At 31.7% G+C, this 20,443-nt stretch overlaps 1 protein-coding gene across 4 annotated transcripts in view; it reads left to right on the plus strand.

Annotated features, from left to right (window-relative positions):
• The first annotated feature begins 8,009 nt into the window (after nucleotides 1–8,009).
• The window catches only part of LOC111064347 (inositol polyphosphate-4-phosphatase type I A), a 47,805-nt gene continuing 35,371 nt past the window's right edge, over nucleotides 8,010–20,443 (plus strand). The window contains exons 1-5 of one of the 4 annotated variants that reach the window (XM_039431207.1): nucleotides 8,012–8,414; nucleotides 12,333–12,466; nucleotides 13,958–14,113; nucleotides 16,187–16,387; nucleotides 19,713–19,867. In XM_039431207.1, the coding sequence (XP_039287141.1) occupies nucleotides 16,282–16,387; nucleotides 19,713–19,867 (261 nt within the window). In that variant the 5' untranslated portion in view covers nucleotides 8,012–8,414; nucleotides 12,333–12,466; nucleotides 13,958–14,113; nucleotides 16,187–16,281. Of the gene's footprint in view, nucleotides 8,415–12,332; nucleotides 12,467–13,469; nucleotides 13,620–13,957; nucleotides 14,114–16,186; nucleotides 16,388–19,712; nucleotides 19,868–20,443 lie in introns of those variants that run through there. The other 3 variants (XM_039431211.1, XM_039431206.1, XM_039431210.1) reach the window with 3 other exon arrangements.

Consider the following 20,443-nt stretch of genomic DNA (forward strand, 5'->3'; position numbering starts at 1 on the left):
TATAGCCCCCTACTTCACTACTACTCTAAGGATTAAAACTTGACTGAGCTGAGGGCCTATGCTTGCCTACTGAATAAACTCCTCAAACTCATTGAGGCTTAGAGGAGTAGGCCTACCATTGAGGCTACCAAAGTCATTGGTAGTGTGAATTTTGTGACTCGATTTGTATAAGTTGATATTCACCTGTTATCACCATCAATAAAATTGGTGATCAACTCAAAAAAAAAATGTAAGTTTGGTGTCTGGTTCATTTTGTTCTCCTTTTCTAATGCTAATATTATTTTTTCACGGTAATGCCTTTTTGTATTTAGAGAGATTTTGAAACAGGTAATTATGGAGTCTAACGCTTTTCTGGAAAATATCCATGAATAATTTTCAGTGCTTCACTCATATTTTTTGTTTTGAATTAATAAGCAATTAGATAATTGGTCATCAATTATAAATTTTTGTCTGCAAATTAAATTAATAGTACCTAGTGTAAGTGTACAAATTGCTAAAAAAATCAACTTTTTCAAATGCTTAAAAGGTCAAATAAACCCGTTGTAATAATCTACCACTAAACCTTGATGAATAATAGAATAAAACACAATTTTTCTTTTCTACTGAAAAAAAAAACTTTTTCCGATAGGAAAGACAACAATATCATTTTATTTCATCATGGAAAAGTTCTACATCTATCTGAATACAGTACTTGTTTACAAAATAAATACGGTTAAAATTTTGTAAGTCTATTAAATTTCTTCTAACTAAAAACCCAATAATTTATCGTTATATTGTAGATCACCAGCGGTTGGAACGAGTCACGGGGCATTATAGTTGGGCTATAGAGTTTATTTTAATTACATTCTATATAGTGACACCAGATTTTTATGGTGTCTCACCTTGTCTATTCACCTAGTTTTCCCACTGCAAGTGGAAAACTATAGAAGCCATGTGTCTTTACTCCGCTATTTGGAAGTCGGACCACAATAATTGGTGTCACACTGATGGCTAAAAAGCAGGGACACTCTTGTCAGGCAGCGTTCCGAAACGACTCATGTCCGATGAAGATAAAACAGGTATTTTTGGAACAGGCAAGGACCCTTCACCCCACAGAAAAATCGGTCATGAGTCGTATCGGAAGTTCGTTGATGTCTATTTCGCTGCCATATGCAGTCGCCCGTCTGTATGATCGGAGTGGGATCGGAACGCGGCGATCATTTGTGTCCCCGGCTTTACAGACGGGAACCACTAGAGTTTCACTGTTCCATCATTGAGTCTAAAGTACCTAATACGATTGTGGGTCTACAATAATTATTTTATTTCATTCAATTCAGTTTATCAGGTTAGCTCACTCCCCCAAACCACCCCATCCCTATACGAAAAAGTCCGTCAAAAGTAATTTTAAACACTGATTTGATTTTGACCCCCACCCCCCACAAAAATCACAAAGGAGGCAGTTTGCATTCAACCCTAACCCTGCCATGCCCATGGCACCCCTGTATTTATATAAACCTGAATAATAATATTATTGGGTCATTCTGCCGCTTTCTACTACATAGTAGGTATACAAGGAGATGGCCCCTGGTCGTACCGTCACAGTGCGGTGCCGTGGTGTAATACCTCCGTAAATAAAGCCATAGTGCAAGACAGGTGGTTGATGGTAACGTCAGCACAGGTAGGGCTCCTACACCAATAAAAACACTAGCTGATATAGATCAGCTGAAATCAACAAATTTTTATTGGTGTGGGAGCCCTACCTGTGCTGACGTCACCAGAATGCACTACGGCTTTGTTTAAGGTGGTAGAGCGTGGTGGCCAGTTTGAAAATCTATCAAGCATGCGCAAAACTAACATCATTGCCTATCAAGTTAAAACACAAGCCGCCAACTGATTATATATCGCCCTTATATCAATCAAGAGGATTTTTCTTGAACAAATACTATTTTTTATATCATATTGTTTGCTATTTTTTTCAAATCAAATATTAATTATGTGATATTATTAAATAATGGTTCACGGTTATAAATGTGCATGAAATTGACGCAATCATGATAGAGATGTCTAAATTATTGAAACATTCAAAACCTCTTTAAGAGAGTAATGAATTTGATTTTAATGATTAGGGTACCGGTAGGCTATTCGACAGTTATAAACAAATTGTTTTTCCAGATCGATATCGTGTTTTCGAACGGTTACATTAAGATTAATTTCGTTCCCGGCTGAATTATAACAATAGTTAGTTGAATCAATTGCTTATTTTTATGTATAAATATATTGGGCTGGATGGAGTCTTCCTGTAAGGAACTCGCCACGAAACTATAAGGCATACAAAAATTTGGTTATATCAGAAAAATTACTTCTATAGTGAAGTCCACGTTATAATGGCAGTGGATAAAGATAGGTAGAAGAATAGCGATGCCGATTCTCTGTATTAATTAATTATATTTCTTTACTGTCAAAAGCATAATTGGCATCGTTGTGGACCTAGAAAAGGATAATACCACCGTCTTTGTCAAATGATAGACTAGGATAGCAAAACCAAAGTTGATCAAATACTGTCATTATAACGTGGACCTCACTATAGACCAATGACAGACATTCCTCAATAGATCGCGTTGCAAGCACAATAAGGGTTAAGCCACATGAAACGTTTTTAGACGAGTCGGCAGGACAGAATGCTCGACGATTGGCTGATTATCAGTTGATTCCCAAACGCCAACCCAATCAGCCAATCAAAAATCTTCCTTACCTGCCGATTTGTCTGAATACACATGAAAACCGCTTCGTGTGGCTTGGCCCTAAACACTATCATATTATAAAGTCAATGCTTTGAATAATTGTCACAAAATTAGTCAATAAACTTAGGTCACAAGATTGACAGGTGTTGAAATCGGCGGTGTTGAAATCAAATCACTCATTAAAAACTTATTCAAACTCCAATAGCTCCTTTTAAACAGCTGTCGAGCTAGTACGAGTACATTCTTAGAGGTACTGAAGTGAAGGATGTATAGATTGACAATACCTTGAATCTCAATATAGGCCTAAGTACCAAGAAGTTTGTGGTAATTAAAACTAAAACTATTGGTATCTTCCGAAATGTGCATAAAGGTTGCTATCAAGTTGACCTAAAAATCCATTCAAGATCTAATAATTGGTATCAGATTGTAGAGTACAAAATAACCACCGGAAGGATCTGGAATTGTACTTTGAAAACAGGTAGCTCAACAGCCAGAAGGTATAGTTTTCTAAAACCAGAAAGTCCTTGAAATTTTGGATCGTGAGTGGTGTGTTAAGAGATGAGAGGGAGAGGAAGAAATGCCCAGTCCACTCTAACTTCAAAATCCAGTCCTGAATTCAATCAATAAAATGGCATTTTTCTATAACAGAGGAATATCAAACTGTAGAATCGAAAACTAATTGATTGGACCCTGGGCTTCTTGTATTTTACCTCTGAAATTCAACTTGCTTATTTCTACGTTAAAACATTAACGTCTATGCTATAGTTACCTATAGTAGATTTGTATGGCTTTTTGTTGGTGGGTAGTCCCTTGCAAGAAAATACCAACTGGCCTGAATATATTATTCAAGGCGAAATTACCAGTAATGTAAGTTTATCACTTGAAAAAAATTATAAAAGTACGGTAATATGAGTTTTTATAGTTCCCAGGGCACAAAACCAATAGAAACTTTACATGACAGTAGAATTACAGGTGACACAGATTCTTTACAGTAGAATTTACATAGAATGGCAATAGAATAGCAGGTGGTACAGTCTCTTTACATTAGCTCTACAGTAAAATACAGAAAAATCTTCATAGATTGGTAATAGAGTAACAGGTGACTCTATACAGACTCTTTACAGCTAGGAACTTTACTGATAAGTGATAACCCTACCAACATTAAGCCACTATAAATTATTCAGGCTCTACAATGAACGTTACAGTATCGATCTTATCCAGCTGTTGACAATGACATTGCAGCTGTTAAGTTACTACAGTTTAAAATCATATCATTTTTGCTTGTTGTGTTCTAGTCTTATAGTGGTGATTGTAATAGTGATTTCAGCTCGCCATTATTAGCGTCTGTGTTAGATTTGAATCTTTATATCGTAGATATAATAGAACGGATTATAGAAGGTTATAGAAGTAGAACCGTTTGATGTCCCTATTCTCTCAATAAAATTTAGGGACAGCTAAAGTTATTGCAGAACTCTGAATTTGAACATGAATACAATGCAATACTCACTCTTGATACCTCCCAGTAATTTTGTACTGAAAATTCTAGTTCAATTAAACATTTCGTTATCTAATTGAATGTTCCCAATTACATTATTAATTTTTTTAGCATGCTTGCAGTATGGTACGGTAGTGACCGTGCAGCCCAGTAATTCAATTTGTAATTGGATGTTTTTTATTGGATAATGAGCTGCTTGTGGAGTGTATTGATTTGTTTTATTATATATTGTACTCCCTATTTTGATGTTGTATATAGCATCCTTTGGATGTTGTTTGTATTTCTCCTCCTGGATGTCTATTTTACCCAGTATTGAGGAAGATATGTGTAAAAACATTGGAATATAAAAAGGTATGATATAGAAGTATAAACACTGAAAAAATAAGCTCAGATTGAAGTGCTTTTTCTATTTTTCTCCAGAATTGATGTTTAATCCGAGGTTGATCCCTTTAGTTTATCATTCTGCACTGGTTATTGTCATATGATTTGTGTATTATTTAATGTACAAATACCTCACATTTATTTATAAGTATTTACTTATTAAATACATAATTTATTTCAGTTTGTCATGAAATGGATTCTATTTATCATAATATATGCTTGTCCCATATTCTAGTTAGGATTTCTTTTTACTGTACCGTATCAAAATCTCACTTGTATAATAGACTCATTTTAGTCTATTATATGAAATAATAGTAACTTGAGCCAGCCAGGTCACTCGATATTATTACTATTACTATTATTATTATTATTATTATTATTATTATTATTATTATTATTATTATTATTATTATTAGTGAATCTAGAACTCGTTTCAAGATAACGGGCCCCATCTTCAGCGTACAGGGATGCAAAAATCTCTTCAGCACATTTATGTTGCCCAAAGAATAAATATTTTTGTAGTGAAGTGGTAAAAATGTAAATTCCGTACAAACGTTTTCAGGAGAGAGCTAGATAAAACTAAAAACTTTAGTATTATAAATCTTCAATAACAAATATTATATAATTTTTATATGAGGATTGACTCCGTATTTAGTTTGAATAAGATATTTTGACAGAATTAAAATAATTTATATTGACAAAATCCCACCAAGCCCAAGAGTTTATGATTGAGAAACATTAGAGTTAATGCATAATATAAACTTTATGAGAGAAGAAAAATTAATTCATAATCATAAATTCAATGAGAATTGGAATAAAATAACAAATATTTTTGTTTATCAATTGTAATCAATATGATTCAATTCTGGAAAATAAATACTGTACTTCAATCTGAGAAACAGAACTTATAAATTTAAAATTTATTATGACAACATGCAAATTGTCAAAATTTGTGTGAAAATGTCATAATAAAATCAAATAGTGGACCAAGAACTTGAAAATGATTGAATCGTTCATATAAAAAAAGGAATCAGCCCATATTTTAGATTTTCTTACTCCCACGACTTCAATTTATACTCAAAAGTGATTTTCCTAGTTTATGAAAAAATGAAATAAATTCTTATTAGTCATGCTGAAAATGTTGACCAATTTCAGTATTTTCTACGAAATCCAGCTTTCTGTAAATGACCAGAATATTTTGGGTTTGAAATGCTCTTTTTCATGAATCGATTCAGTTAAAATTGGAATTTCTGCTTTGGATTTTTAAAAACTGTTTTTACATGTTATGCTTCCTCAAATTTAAATATTGTATGCCTAATCGTAATTACTTATAGCTCTTGCATCATTTGTTTTTTTTTCATAGAATTCTGTTGATGAAGCTCTAAAATAATATTATCCGTTATGCGAATTATTTTCTCATTTTGTTGAATAAGCTTGACTTCTTTAAATTTTATTTTCTAATATTTATCGCTCAATATAGGATTATTCAGAGATTCTGAGTATTGCATTTTAGAGTATTTTGTTTCATTATCTTCAATACCGTGTTTGAAGCTGTAAGGTTTTAATAATTATTGAAGAATGCAAGCTTAATATTCCAATTTAGATTATTTTCTAAGATTTTAATTTATTATTTACGTACATATTATAAATGTTTCTCATTTCTAGAATTCCTTGTTGCTATAGTGTTGAATTTATTTTATTATGGAAACCGAGTTGTCTTAAATTTTAGTTGAAATTTGTCGTTATATAATATCAAGCTTTATGTATTTTTCACTTTTTTAAAGTTATGAATGCTCTTATTCAAGAATAGCAAAACATTTTCATCGATATTCTGATTTATTTAGCCTATTATTCTATTCTACTAGCAGGAATTTCTACAACTCAAAAACCTTTTTTCTATTTTTACTTTTGTTACTGTATTTTCCAATATCGGAAAATGTTTTGAAGTTTCTTAAATTTTATTTGTTGTCATTCATTGTACAGGTCGGAACCTCTTATGTTTTCTTCTACTATTCAAATATTATTTTCTATTTTCAACCAGTTTTTTCTAGGTATTTCAGTGGTTGTATAAAACTATTTAAGTTATACAATTTTTAACAAATTCAAACTTCTAATGATTATAACAGATATGCTAGTTTTTAAGTGATAACACAAACAACACAGAAATTCTGGTTTTATCAGACTATTCAACTGCACTATAAGAAGAAACATGCCATAAAAACAAAACATAAAAAGATGCCATTTTTATAAATTTTCATTTAGCTGGTAGTGCAAAAATCAAGTGAATGTGTCATCTTTTATTTTTATTATTAATTTTTTTTTAATTGGTAATGAACTGTTATCAAAAAGATTTTTTTTGTAGATAAGCCCATATGCGGTCAAGCTATAAAGCTTTGCATATGTGTAATTTAATCAGAAGGATTCATTAATATTAACTTTCAATTGTTTATTTGTGTATTGTATTATTACAAAAATTGTATTATGAGTTTTTCTGATAAATAAAATTAATATTTCATATTTCATTAAAACAAAACAATCGATTAAACTACTGAATACTGCTTTACAGATTTGATCCCTCCCTCGAAAGGTCTTAGTTTACCTTTATTGTTTTTCCTGATTCATATCTAAATTAATGTACTTATTATACGCTTGTATTCCCATTCATTTTTCATTTATCCTAATTTTACTGAGTACTGGTGATATTAATTAGTATAGAACCAAACCAAATTAGCAATATTGTTACAGAGAAGATTGATTGATTTTCAACTATTATATTATTGAAACATTCTTAAATGAATCCATATTCAAAACCAGTACTCTGCACACTTTACATGTTTTTACGAGGATATTAGATTGCTTAATTCTTGTAGAACGTAATATCTACCTCGAGTGCTAGACTGTAGATAAGAATTTGAACCTTATTATGTTTCAACGATATGAAGGCGAGAAGCAATATTATAATGAGAATGGGAGGGATGCTTCCAAAAAAAAATCAATTAAATAATTCAACTCAAGTAATATTTCAACTCAGAAATATTATATAATAATATTTCAGGTAGAGTGTGGCCTTCCTTACCAACAAATAAATCTATAAAAATATATTATTGTCAAAAACTGAAAAAATGTCATAACAGCTTCAGTTCAAACAAAACCAAACGTTTTTTTTTTAATTTAAAAATGATTTTTGTGTGTTTTGAATTGTAAATTGAGTGTATAACTAAAGAATGTTGAAGTGTCACATAACCTAGATACATTTGGACTGTTGTACAAATTAGAATTGGAACCGTTTTGGGCGTGAGTCGGTGGTACTTTTCTGTAAGTTGTGTAATTATGAATAAATATGAATTATGATGTTATTTTATCACATCTTTACAAATTTCCATTTCCTTCCTGTGAAAATATGAACTCTTCTGGAAGGAATATTTATTAAATACAGAAACTTGAAAATTGCTGTGAAAGAGTTATGATATTGTTTCTAGTGCAGTTGAATTTCTGATGAAGCGATAAAACTTTTGTAAATGTGGTGAACGAAAGACGCATGATCTGTTCGTGAAGCATGGTGTCCGGCTGGTCTTGCAACTTGCAACTCGATGTTGTTCGTGTGACTGTTGACCAGCGTTTCTCTTTTCGGGCGTTGAGAGGCATAAGAGGTTCCCGGTACACTGCAGTGTCTAACAAGGTGGTGGATCCCAGGGTACATCCACTTGAGGGACTTGTGTGACACCTTCTAAACGTTCCAGGAAAAGATAGAGACTGCAAAAAGGGCAAAAGGTCTAAGGGCCTTCGAGAGCTCAGCTGCTATAGCGGAACCAGCAAAGGTATCTTTCCTTGTTAACACATCTAGCTAATTGGCATTCCGTACACCATCACATTCGTTCAATTCATTATGGCTATCGACACCACTTCAAACTGCTTCAATTACTAACAACATTTCAATGCTTTACTAACAACAATGGTGGTATTCTTCCCCAGACTAGATTATAATCACATAACCTACACACATTTTAATATAGTCAGGCCTGGTTTCTAGGACACTTAAGGTAGGCGCACACGGATCGTCATCGGACGGACAGCACGCATCGGACGATTAGATTCGATGTATTTTTTTCAATTGGAGTGCGCATACCTATCCGCATCGTATAGGTATGCGCACTCCAATTGAAAACAATGCATCAAATCTAATCATCCGATGCGTGCCGTGCGTCCGATGACGATCTGTGTGCGCCTACCTTTAAGCTGCATTTACACCGGAGTTAATAACACGAGTTATTAAAAAAAGTTATAAACTTGACTGAATCTTCAAAATTTCTCTTAACAAATGTTAATAACTCGTGTTTTTAACAAAAAATTCCTTTTTATTAAAGAAAATGTTAATTACTTTTGTTAAATTTTTAAAACTTTTGTTATTAACTCCGGTGTAAATGCAGCTTTAGTAAATCAGTCCTGGTTTCTAGGACACTAAAGCTGCGATTAAACCGGAGTTAATAACAAAGGTTTTCAACATTTTTGTTATTAACTGATGTTAATAACTAAAGTCATTAACATTTTATAACATTTTCTTCAATAACATGGAATTTTCTGTTAAAAACACGTGTTATTAACTTTTGTAAAGAGAAATTTTTGACGATTCAGTCAAGTTAATAACTTTTTGCTAATAACTCGTGTTATTAACTCCGGTGTAAACGTAGCTTTAGTAAATCTTATGGACCATTACATCTATAGGTCAATAGTCCATTTGATTCAATGACTGTCCTAAAAACTTGGCCCTAGCAAACTAATTCTGATGGTGGCTTTCTTTTCGGTTTTTACAATTTTTGTTTTAGGAAACACAACTCTCACATTTTGTTGCGTAAGGTGAATATTGTAACTATGCAAATCTGCACTAGAAAAAGGGTTAAAAGTTGGTAAAACATTACTTTTCAACATGTTTCATAATATCATTTATAATGCAGGAAAATGCTGCCCACACACTGGATATTATTGGAAGTGTTATATCATGTGGGCAGAATTTATATTACAGCTTTTCTAATTAATTGTTATGATGAAGACCCCAGGTGCTGTGAATTCCGAATAGTCTCTTATCTATATCCTGTAGTCTCTATCTGGATATCTGCTCAATTCGTGTTAAAAATAGACTATTTAGATTTTCTTGTGTTCACTGAAAGGCATTGCAATTTTATACAATGTTTTCCATAGACCATAGCTATTCTATTCTTCTTTGTATCAGACCCAAGGATAAGGAAAAATCTATGTTTTCTTGTTTCTCAATCTTATCATTCTTTTCTCGTTCTCGAATGATTTTATAAGTTTAAATATTTCTAGGATTTTAAGTGTCAGTGATTATCATAGACTATTAATTCATCATTTCGTTAGGGCTACTCTTGAATAGAAATAAAAAATGAAAATCCAAGTACCCTTTTTTCGAAATTGTTTATTTACTATAAAATTAATAAATAAACTATTTAAACAATTTAGATTTTTATTTTTTATTACTATTAATTCAGTATATTTATTTTAGTTTTACAAAAAAAGTACAGATCGAAATGAAAAACTAAGGATACATTATACTATTTCTCTCCCAACTTTAGATAACATTAAAATGTTTTGAAATACATTAGTTTTGACTAATTATAATAATACATTAATTGTATTTTTCCATAGAACACTAAAAAGTTCCTAAATATTCTAGTTATGACTCAGTATAATATAATACATTAATTGCATTTTTACATATTAAAAATATTCACTTGTAGAAAGCAATAATATTTTTCCATCGGATAGCATTGCAATCGGTGTTACTTCACATCATAGATATAGAATAAAGCAGAAGTACGTAACAAGGAAGAAGAGTGGGAGAGAGAAAAATACAGAGAGAAAACTTATGCGTCACTTGACACTATTTTCACGTTAATTCCGACCACTTTATATTTCCGTTTGTTCTTCGAAGCAGCTTTTATCTCACACTACAGATACCAGTTTAAGTGAAATGAAAATATTCTTTATAAATTGTAGTCCAATAGAGGATAATTCAAATTCAAATTCAATTTATTTCCACAAAGTACATATTACAATATATTCCCTGAAAATTACTCCTTCTAATATGGAACAAGTCCGTGTTTAGAGGATTGTTTGAAAACACTGGAACTTGGTGTTTAGAATTATCTCTGTTATTGAGAAGAAACTGTTCTTTAGTAATGAAGACTTTTGAATAAATACTTTAGAAATTCACTTTTGTCAGATAGGCCTACATATTATTTCTTGGAATTATTTTCCTATCAACTAAAATCCGGCTTCTACTAAGTTTTCAAAAATAGCAATTATTATGAGTGAAATGGATATATTCGTTATCAGGTGCAGTCTAGTAGAGGATAATTGTTTAAAATACTGGAACATAGTGTTTAGAAGTATCTATGTTATTGAGAAGTTACTGTTCTTTAGAAAAGGAGGCTTTTGGAGAAATACTTTGAAAATTGACTTTTGTCAGATACATATTAATATTTTTTGGAATTATTCTCCTAATCAACTAAAATCCGACTCCTACTAAGTTTTCAAAAATAGCAAATATTCTGGTGTGTCATGGCTAGAACACCATCGACATTGAAACCAGGGAACACAAGCAAGGCGCATACTAAATATGTGAACAACTTGTCCCCAATGTTAGTGACAGGTAGAGTATCGATTACATGACACGAAATGGGTCAATGCATGCTTAATTCAACACCTCCTGTGATTGAATTTCATGGGCTCATCTCATCCAATATGCTCCGGTCCTTCATGCTCCAACGGCTTTTACGCTGAATCATCCTTCATCTCATTTTCTCGTGGGGTTGATAATTATATTTAGAACAGATATTCGTTTAATATTATTCTATAATTTTGTGCTATTCTTATCATACCTTGAAAACGTGTTTGGATTTTATTCATTTACTTATGAATACATGGATTTCTCCCAACAATTGCTTCCATAACACAATAATTCATTATAAATATATAATAAATGGCCCATGGTATTATAAAAATAGAGTACATGATGTATGATCTACTTTAGTCTGAATTCTATAAATAATGTTGAATTAGGGTTTCGTTTGAAACTTATTGAACTTATTATTATTTTCAATATCAATCCCAAAAATACATAGATCACAAGATTGTGTCTAGCTGATATTTGAAGGAATCCATCCTCTCTTACAAGATACATGAAGTTTCAAACTTAATTTGAATTTTCCATGTCAATTTAAAATCTTTGGTAAAGAATAAATTAAATCTGGTATTTTTCAAGTATTGATAAAGAATACATTATCTGGGATATTTTAATTATTGATTTTGACTGATTAAAATTTAGTAAATAATACTCAGATCTGCAGCTTATTACAATGTGCGATTATTTTCATTTTTCAATAAGTAATTTTTTGTTCATACTCCGTAAGAGATTTCTTAAATTGACAATAGCAGCAAATTTAGATTCCGTAAGCAAAATTTGATTCAGAAAAGAATACCTCTTTGCTTACGGGAATAGTAATAATTTAAATGCCTACTTATTCTGGTCTCCTCCTCTAAATGATGTATGTTTTGATTATCTTGAAACCCCTTCAAGTAGACTGAAGCATAACACACATTAATTTTATTCAATATGTGTAGGTAGATCACACAATTCTATCCCAAGGATTCTTTTTTTAATTAAATTAAGAAAAAAATCTACTTATTCTGAATCTAACTTCGTACGGTATTCTTTACAGTGATATTACTAGCTCTATCTAGTCTTGAATCGCCCAATTAAAACAACAAGAGATTTTATTAGACTGGTATTGTTAGGAATTGAAAAGATAATTCGTAGCGCAATTCAAGACAACTGTATCTTCTATCTAATGATGTAAGTAAGCGCTCTCTCTCACCTGCTTGTTTGTATTTGTATTCAGCTTTTCACTGTGTGTACATAGTAGATAAAAGTTGAGAAATCTTGCAAATTTATGAGTAAATAGTAGAAAGCATGTTGAAAATAGTAATTAGATTGTTTGTCTTTGTATTATGTAGAAGTACAAATTTAGCTGTCACATTTGCACATTTTTTATCTAAGTTGAATTTTTATTTTGTTGATATTGGTTTGTCTCAATCAGTGACAAATATGAAACTCTTGAATTCATTGATTACTTTTCAAATTGAATGCAAATTCAGCATATCAACAAACTGGTAGTTTATTATCAATAGTACTGAGCTGTCTCACATTGTTCGATAAAATACAACAATATTCATTAACTATAAAAAAGTTCTTCCCAAAATAGTTTTTATTTGATAGGATTTGGCTAATAACTATTGATGAGTCATACTTTCAAACTTTAATGATAATGTGATTCAAATTTTATTGAATGTGAATCACTTTTTAATGATTAATTTTCTTTGAAGTAAATAAATGTTACTTATCTTGACTTGAGATCTACTTTTAAAGTTTAAATAGCCAATGGCTATTGGCTAAGTTTACCATGCTTTTCAAATCGAGTTTTTTATATTAGTGACCTCAAATCTTCAATAGTCGAAATAATAATGAAACTTGGTTGAAATGTTTTACAAATTGAATACTGTTCTTCTTATGTTCATTAGGCATATTTTGATATAGACTTTAGATTTCTTATCCAATCCCCGCGGCTAATTAATTATTATAAAATCAAATTCTATACAACTAAACTGTATGTGTATGATGATTACTTAATTAGAGTATTCTGCATTAATATATTCACGTATTTGATACAAAAAATGATCATTTAGACCTTTTGATGACATCCAAAAACAATCGTATACAGTACGTCATTGGTTCAGTTTTTCTATTAATAACAGTTATCCCATACAAGGAGTGCCGCATCGTTTCACAAATTCAATGCAATTTGATACTCCATATCTATTTGATATCCGATTCATAAAATTCATTCTGTCAAATACATTTCCCGATTATTTTCACTTACCAGTCAGACAATGTTTTTGAAAAAATGTTATTGCTTTTCCAAATTATTCCAATATGACTATGTTTTAAGGTGACAAGTCATGACTGCTTTTCATCTAAAATAGTTTAAATTATTTTCATACTTCTTATGTATAAAATATTATACTATTAACACATGAGTAATCCTATTTTCCAAATTATTTTGTCAAATTTCCAATCTTATATTTTTATTCTTCTTGAACTAATGACTCTTAATTTCACTAATAAACTAATTTAAAATGGTATGGAAGATTGGAATTCGATTGTGTATTTATTGAAATTCCTCAACAATAGTACAAGAATAAAAATTTTCAACTTTTGAAGGTTGTGTTAATGAAATTTAAATCACATTTTATTGCTTGTCTGATCGGAATGTATCGTTATTTGCAGTCAACTTTGAGAGATGGTGTAGGCTCAGGGGCAACCTCTTATTCTACTTCAAGTCGAGAGACCAGTGGTCAGAGCCATTGGGAGTTGTCATACTTGAGCAATGCACCATCAAGATTGATACACCGTCAACCGAGGGCCCGTTTGGATTCAGCCTAGGTGAGTAGAAGTTCAATGAAAATGAAATACACTGAATGACATAAAAAGTAATAACAGTATTGAATACAATTTGTCAAACCATGTAAAGGTACTACCAGATAAGGTATCTTGTGGGGCTACTAAAATATTTCTTAAAATGAAAAACACTTGTTACCCCCATTTTTTCATTGGACATGTGCCATGTGACATTAGCACTCAGGTCAATCTCAAGTAGTGTCAATAATGGGAAAATGTAAATTTTAAAATTAATACAACTGAGCTATTTTTGTTGAGGTAATTCAAGTAAAAGAGACTCAACTATGATCAATCATAAGAATTATGTAATTTTTTAATTCTATTATAAATATTATACCTTTTACCAAATATAAGGCATTTTAAAATGCAAAACTAAATCAATTGCAAGTAGATAGTACGTGAAGGAAAAATTAAATTATAGTCTTAAAAACTTAAACATCTAGAATTTTAAAAGCTCGAATAACATTTTTACTAAAATTGCCTAAATTATCAGAGAATGGATCTAGAATCGGATTTAATATCTTGTATAGTTTTTCAAACAAATCAAGCAAATGAAAAAAAAATCATTTGTTCATAAAACCAATTCGTTCTACTAAAATTGCCTAAATTATCAGAGAATGGATCTAGAATTGGATTCAATGTATTGTATAGTTTTTCAAATAAATAAACAAAACATTCGTCCACCTAATAAATGCACTTTACTAGTAGTACATTTTTCTTAAGTGTTTTGAAACGTGTAATAATCATTTCTCGTAGTAAGTGATAACATTGAATGTACATATGTGCAAATACACGCTTGGTTATGCATGACCAAGCGTGCAGATGGAAAGAAAATCTGGAAAGAGCAATGGGAACACTTATACTGAACGCTTCCACTTACTGGTGCGTTTAGTGTGAGCAGCTACATGAAAATCACAACGTGATTCAATGGCACTTTTCAAAATTTGTTTCTCGGCTCATGCATGATTTGACGTGCACTTGCAGCTTGCACATACAGAGTGAGTCATATGTATGGGAACCCTTCAATAAATTGGAGACTGTTGTGGATATAATTCTGTAACTTTCAGGATAAGTTATTGGTCGAATACTCTACCTTTTGACGTACAACTGAATTTCAACCCCTCATAAGGGGGTGACTTAGGGGTTGTGAATCAAATATTTTAAATGTAAACACCCATTGTGTGGTACATCATTTTAAAGGCCTTTTTAAAACAAGAAAGATAACATCAATTAAAATTTTCCATGATACTTGTATCCAAAATGGCGGCTGATTGAAGTTTTAGTTTTTAAGGAAATGAGGGGTTGTAACTCAAATATTTTGAATGTTAACAACCATTGTGTGATACATCATTTTTAAGGCATTTCTAAAACAAGAAAGATGAAATCAATAAAAATGTTCTATGATACTTTTATCCAAAATGGCGACTGATTGAAGTTTTAGTTTTTAAATAAATAATTGATAAAGTTCAATCAGCTGCCATTTTGGATAAAAGTATCATGGAACATTTTTATTGATGTCATCTTTCTCGTTTTGAAAAGGCCTTAAAAATTATGTACTACACAATGGGTGTTTACATTTAAAATATTCGAGTTACAACCCCTAAGTCACCCCTTTATGAAGGGTTGAAATTCAGTTGTACGTCAAATGGTAGAGTATTCAACCAATACCTTTTCCTGAAGTTACAGTATTATATCTACAACAGTCTCCAACTTATTGAAGGGTTCCCATTCATATGACTCACTCTGTATACATATTTAATGTGTGATTACACCCTTAGGCCCACATAAAGTTAATTGAACAATTTTATCGCTACTCCTTGTTAAATATTACTGTACACAACTTTATTATAACAAGAGTTCTTCATTTATTCAGTATGCATAAATCAATATATTAATATTCTAAACGCCACGTCATAACCTCCCACTCGTCACCAAGCTGCCTACTCACGTCTGTGCGTACTTGATCAGCCAATGCCATCTATGTTACACTCCTTTTTGATTCAGTACAATCGTTAGCAAATCTGTAATATTTAATGGTCTAATTTGATTTGATTGCAGTGTTTGATGGCGGCCTAAGCCAGCACATAGCGGCGCACTCGGAGCAGGAACGCGACGCGTGGCTGGAGGCGATTCAGCTGGGCAGCTACGAGAGCATGAGGTCACAGCTGTTGGCGCTGCAGCAGCGCATCGAGCTGCAGCGAGGTCACGACCCCGACCTCGACATACAGATGTGGCGGCTGCGTCGCAACCAACATCTCGGTCAGTGAATAGACCCGCCTACAAATTATCATTATAGTTCCAATAAATAGTAAAGAGGCTCTACATGTCTCCTTTACAAGAAAATGCAAAATCTTAAAATATAATATATAGAAAACTTATAAAAAATCATAAAAAGAAATAAGGTACAAATGGTAATATTCATCCTATTACATATGGTAATAAGGTACAAAATGATAATATGGAAAAATACAATAATTTAAAAAAAAATTAATAATATGAAAAGATGAGATGAATACAAAGCATCGAAATACTACTCATAAAATGTCCAAAAATGGAAAATATAAAATTCTAATAACACAAGTATTAAAAGAGTGAAATAACCAAAAATATAACTTATCAATGAGTTCCAAGTCCCAAAACATATGCACACCCACACATACATGAAAAAATGATCGATGTAGACCAGATCACAATATCAATGCTCAGACCAGACCATTGTATAGAGCTTTTCGGAATCTAGCGCGAGAGAACCAGAAGAGATCTAGGTGCCGGGACAAACTATTGTAGCTTCTCTGAATTCCGTTGAGAGGAGAATTGTAATTTCTAAGTGTTATGGAACGAGGAACCAGAAAAGAAAATTCAGATCGACGAGCCACAGGTGAGATATAAATATTCATTTTAGATAGCAAGTATGATGAATCAATTTCATTATTTAAGAGATCAAAAAGAAAAATAAGTGCTCTAACATCACGCCTAACTTTTAATGATATAATATGGAATAAAGTTCTCAGTGACTCTGTTGTCACGATTAAATTTCTTATAGAACATGATTCTTAAAAACTTATTTTGAAGCCGTTCTAGAACATTTATTCTATCCATATGATATGGATTCCATATCTCTGAGGCATATTCTAACAAGCTTCTCACTAGTGACTTATAAATCAGAATCAAAGGCTCTACATCACTAAAGGGCGAACAGGTCCTCAGAATAAACCCCATTTGTTGGTTGGCCCTAGCAGCTATTGAATCAATGTGTGAATTGAAGGAAAAATCTGAAGAAAAATTCACTCCAAGATCTTTGAAATTCGTCACCTGTTCCAATGGCCTGTTATTTACGTGGTAAATATTAATGTGCGGTCTCAATTGGCGATTGAAACTTAGGAACTTACATTTGGTAACATTTATCTTCAGACCATTAGTTTCACACCATTGGTAAAAATTGTTGATATCGCCCTGTAAAGCAAGCCCATCATTTACATTCTTGATCTCCCTGAACAATTTGACGTCATCTGCATACATCAGGCAGGAAGAATTCTTTATAATAGTAGGGACATCATTTATAAACAAGAGGAACAAAAGTGGGCCAAGATTGGAACCCTGAGGTACCCCAGATGCACATATGAATGATTTGGATTTGAAATTTTTAATTTTAACAAACTGCATTCTTGATTGCAGATAACTCTGCAGGAGGTTCACTAAATTATCACTAAAACCCATCCGCCTAAGCTTTTTCAACAGTAGTCCATGACTAATAGTATCAAAAGCCTTGGATAAGTCCGTATAGATAACATCTACACGGCCTCCCCCATCCAAAACTTGAGATATTTTATCACTAAAGGTCATTAGGTTAGTGACAGTTGAACGACCAGGTAAAAAACCATGCTGCTCATCCGCAATGATGCTCTTGACCTGTTTAAAAATATTAAAATGTAAAACTTTTTCGTATATTTTTGAAAAGCAATTTAAGATAGAAATTGGTCTGTGATTACTAATATCAGCTCTTTTACTATATTTAATTTTATATCTTTTACTATATACTAAAGTATAGTAAAGTAAATATAATTTATAGAGTTAGAATAATTGATTAATATAAAACGTAATCTATTGATTGATTACTGTGCAGGTATTGAATGTGAAATTTGTAAGCCAGTTATAGAAGTATCTTTGGTTGCATAAACATACGTACTTGAAACTGTGAATCTGAAATGCTGAATTTATTTTGCAGAAAAGCAGTAACCCCATTTTTCTCAATACAGTACGATTTCGAGCTAGTAATGGACTACAATAATTATCATATAGCCTTGTAAAGAGACTCCACATGTAATTTGCTACAAAAAATGTCCGGTAAAGTTTTCTTATATTGAACCTTAGTTTTCGAGATATATAAATTTAGAAATATTTCTGATAAACGCCAATAACTTGGTAAATTATCAGTCAAAATCCAATTTCAAGGATGGTTGGAAAGAGAAAGAAATTTCCAATAAGCAATTGAGTGTGTAATTGAAGAATTTAGAAGTGACACATAATCTCTAGCTACATTTGGACTGTTGTATAAATAAGATTTGGAACCGTTGGGCGTAAGTTAGCCTGTGGTATTTTTCTGTGAGTTGTAAAGTTCTGAATGATTGAATAAATAAATAAATGAATTTCATATGATGTGTTTCCTTTGTTTGATGTTTTCAACTTTTTATGAGCGCTCAAAATTGAAAGAAGTACATTTTTTCGAGTCCAAAACCAAATTTCAAACATCTCGAAAACTAAAGCTGATATAAGATTTTTTGTTGCAAATCTCATATAGAATATATGGTCTTCGGCTGGTAAACCTCTTGTGAGGCACTCTGTATAGGATATACGATCGAATTATAGTAATCTCGTTCAGAACATGTATCTCAAACAATTTATGTTTTCAAGCATATCACATTGTTTGTACATCTTTACGAAATAGATATTGTAGAATTGTTCCCTGATGAAATAAAAACACACTATGATGTTATATCTATAATAAGATTCACGTTAAAAGAGACTAATGTCTTTATTTTTTATAATATTTGTTGAATATGTATTGATTTTGTGAAACTTCTCCATAATTAAGAAAACACCGTTTTAGTTGTCAACTCCACTTTTATCAACCAGTCTTTATTTGTTACCTTATAACTACGACAATAAAAAGCTCACTTCTTCAGGTGTCAAATAGCTATAGTAAGTTTCACGGTATGAATCGTGGAAATTATTGTTGATAGGACGGCATTGTTGCCATTTTTCCACCGCCTTGATATAACTGTTAGTTGAGCTTCAAGTAATCGCGGTTTATCTGGTATGGTTGATTCTTTTTAAGTTAACAATAATCAATCATATCTCAAATATATTATATCCACCAAGAAAATATAGCTTTTTATGATTTATTAATAGATTTTATCAATTGATATTGAATATCCTGGTAGTTTATTATTTTTCTTCATAGCCCACAAACGATTTTGCAATGTTGCGAACTGCGAAGCTAGAAAAGGAAAGAACTGATTTTTTACAATATTGTTACTATTGTAGATGTGATTTATGTTTTAGTAAATTTTTTATTTTGTTTCAGATCCTTGCGAGCTTCCCCTATGTGAGATATCCTTGGCCTGTGATAACTTATTATGTGATGCAAACGGTCGACCCCCAAATCCAGTTGTTTTAATTCAAGTCTTCCTTCCTCAAGAGGATGTTCTGCTCAAGTATGCTAAGACTGAAGTGTTTGAGGTAAGCTATTATACAGATGGAAACAAATTGGAAGTTGCATTTGTTCAAATGCTAATTAATTGATAATTATTATTAAACAAAATTCTCAATTAAATGCTGTAAATCACCCCGAAGACTTCAGCTACTGCAAATATTGACAACAGGGTAAACAGCTAGATGGAAATTCGATGAGCGCTACTATACAAAAATTATTTGTCAGCCCTGGCTGCAGTAGCTGAAATCTTCGGGGTGATTTACAGCATTTAATTGAGAATTCCGTTTAATAATAGTTATTGTAAGCTATTATTTCACTATATATGTTTATTGAAATGAATTAGTCTTATAATCCAAGTCTGAAGATCTCGAAACTACGTAAATGAGTTAATCTCTTTCAAGCTTTTCTTGTTTGTTCACTAAATGATCGATATTCATTACAATTCATCCCAGAAATTTCATGCTCGTCAATTTTACGAGAACTATAATGATACCTGCTATCTACTATTCGACTTAGAACAAATATATTAGTATTTATTAATATAAAGAGTAGAATCCCCATTGAAATATCTCCTATTAGTCATAGTTATAAAGTAGCAAACC

This window comes from Nilaparvata lugens, chromosome 6 (assembly GCF_014356525.2).
Source record: "Nilaparvata lugens isolate BPH chromosome 6, ASM1435652v1, whole genome shotgun sequence".
NCBI lineage: Eukaryota > Metazoa > Arthropoda > Insecta > Hemiptera > Delphacidae > Nilaparvata > Nilaparvata lugens.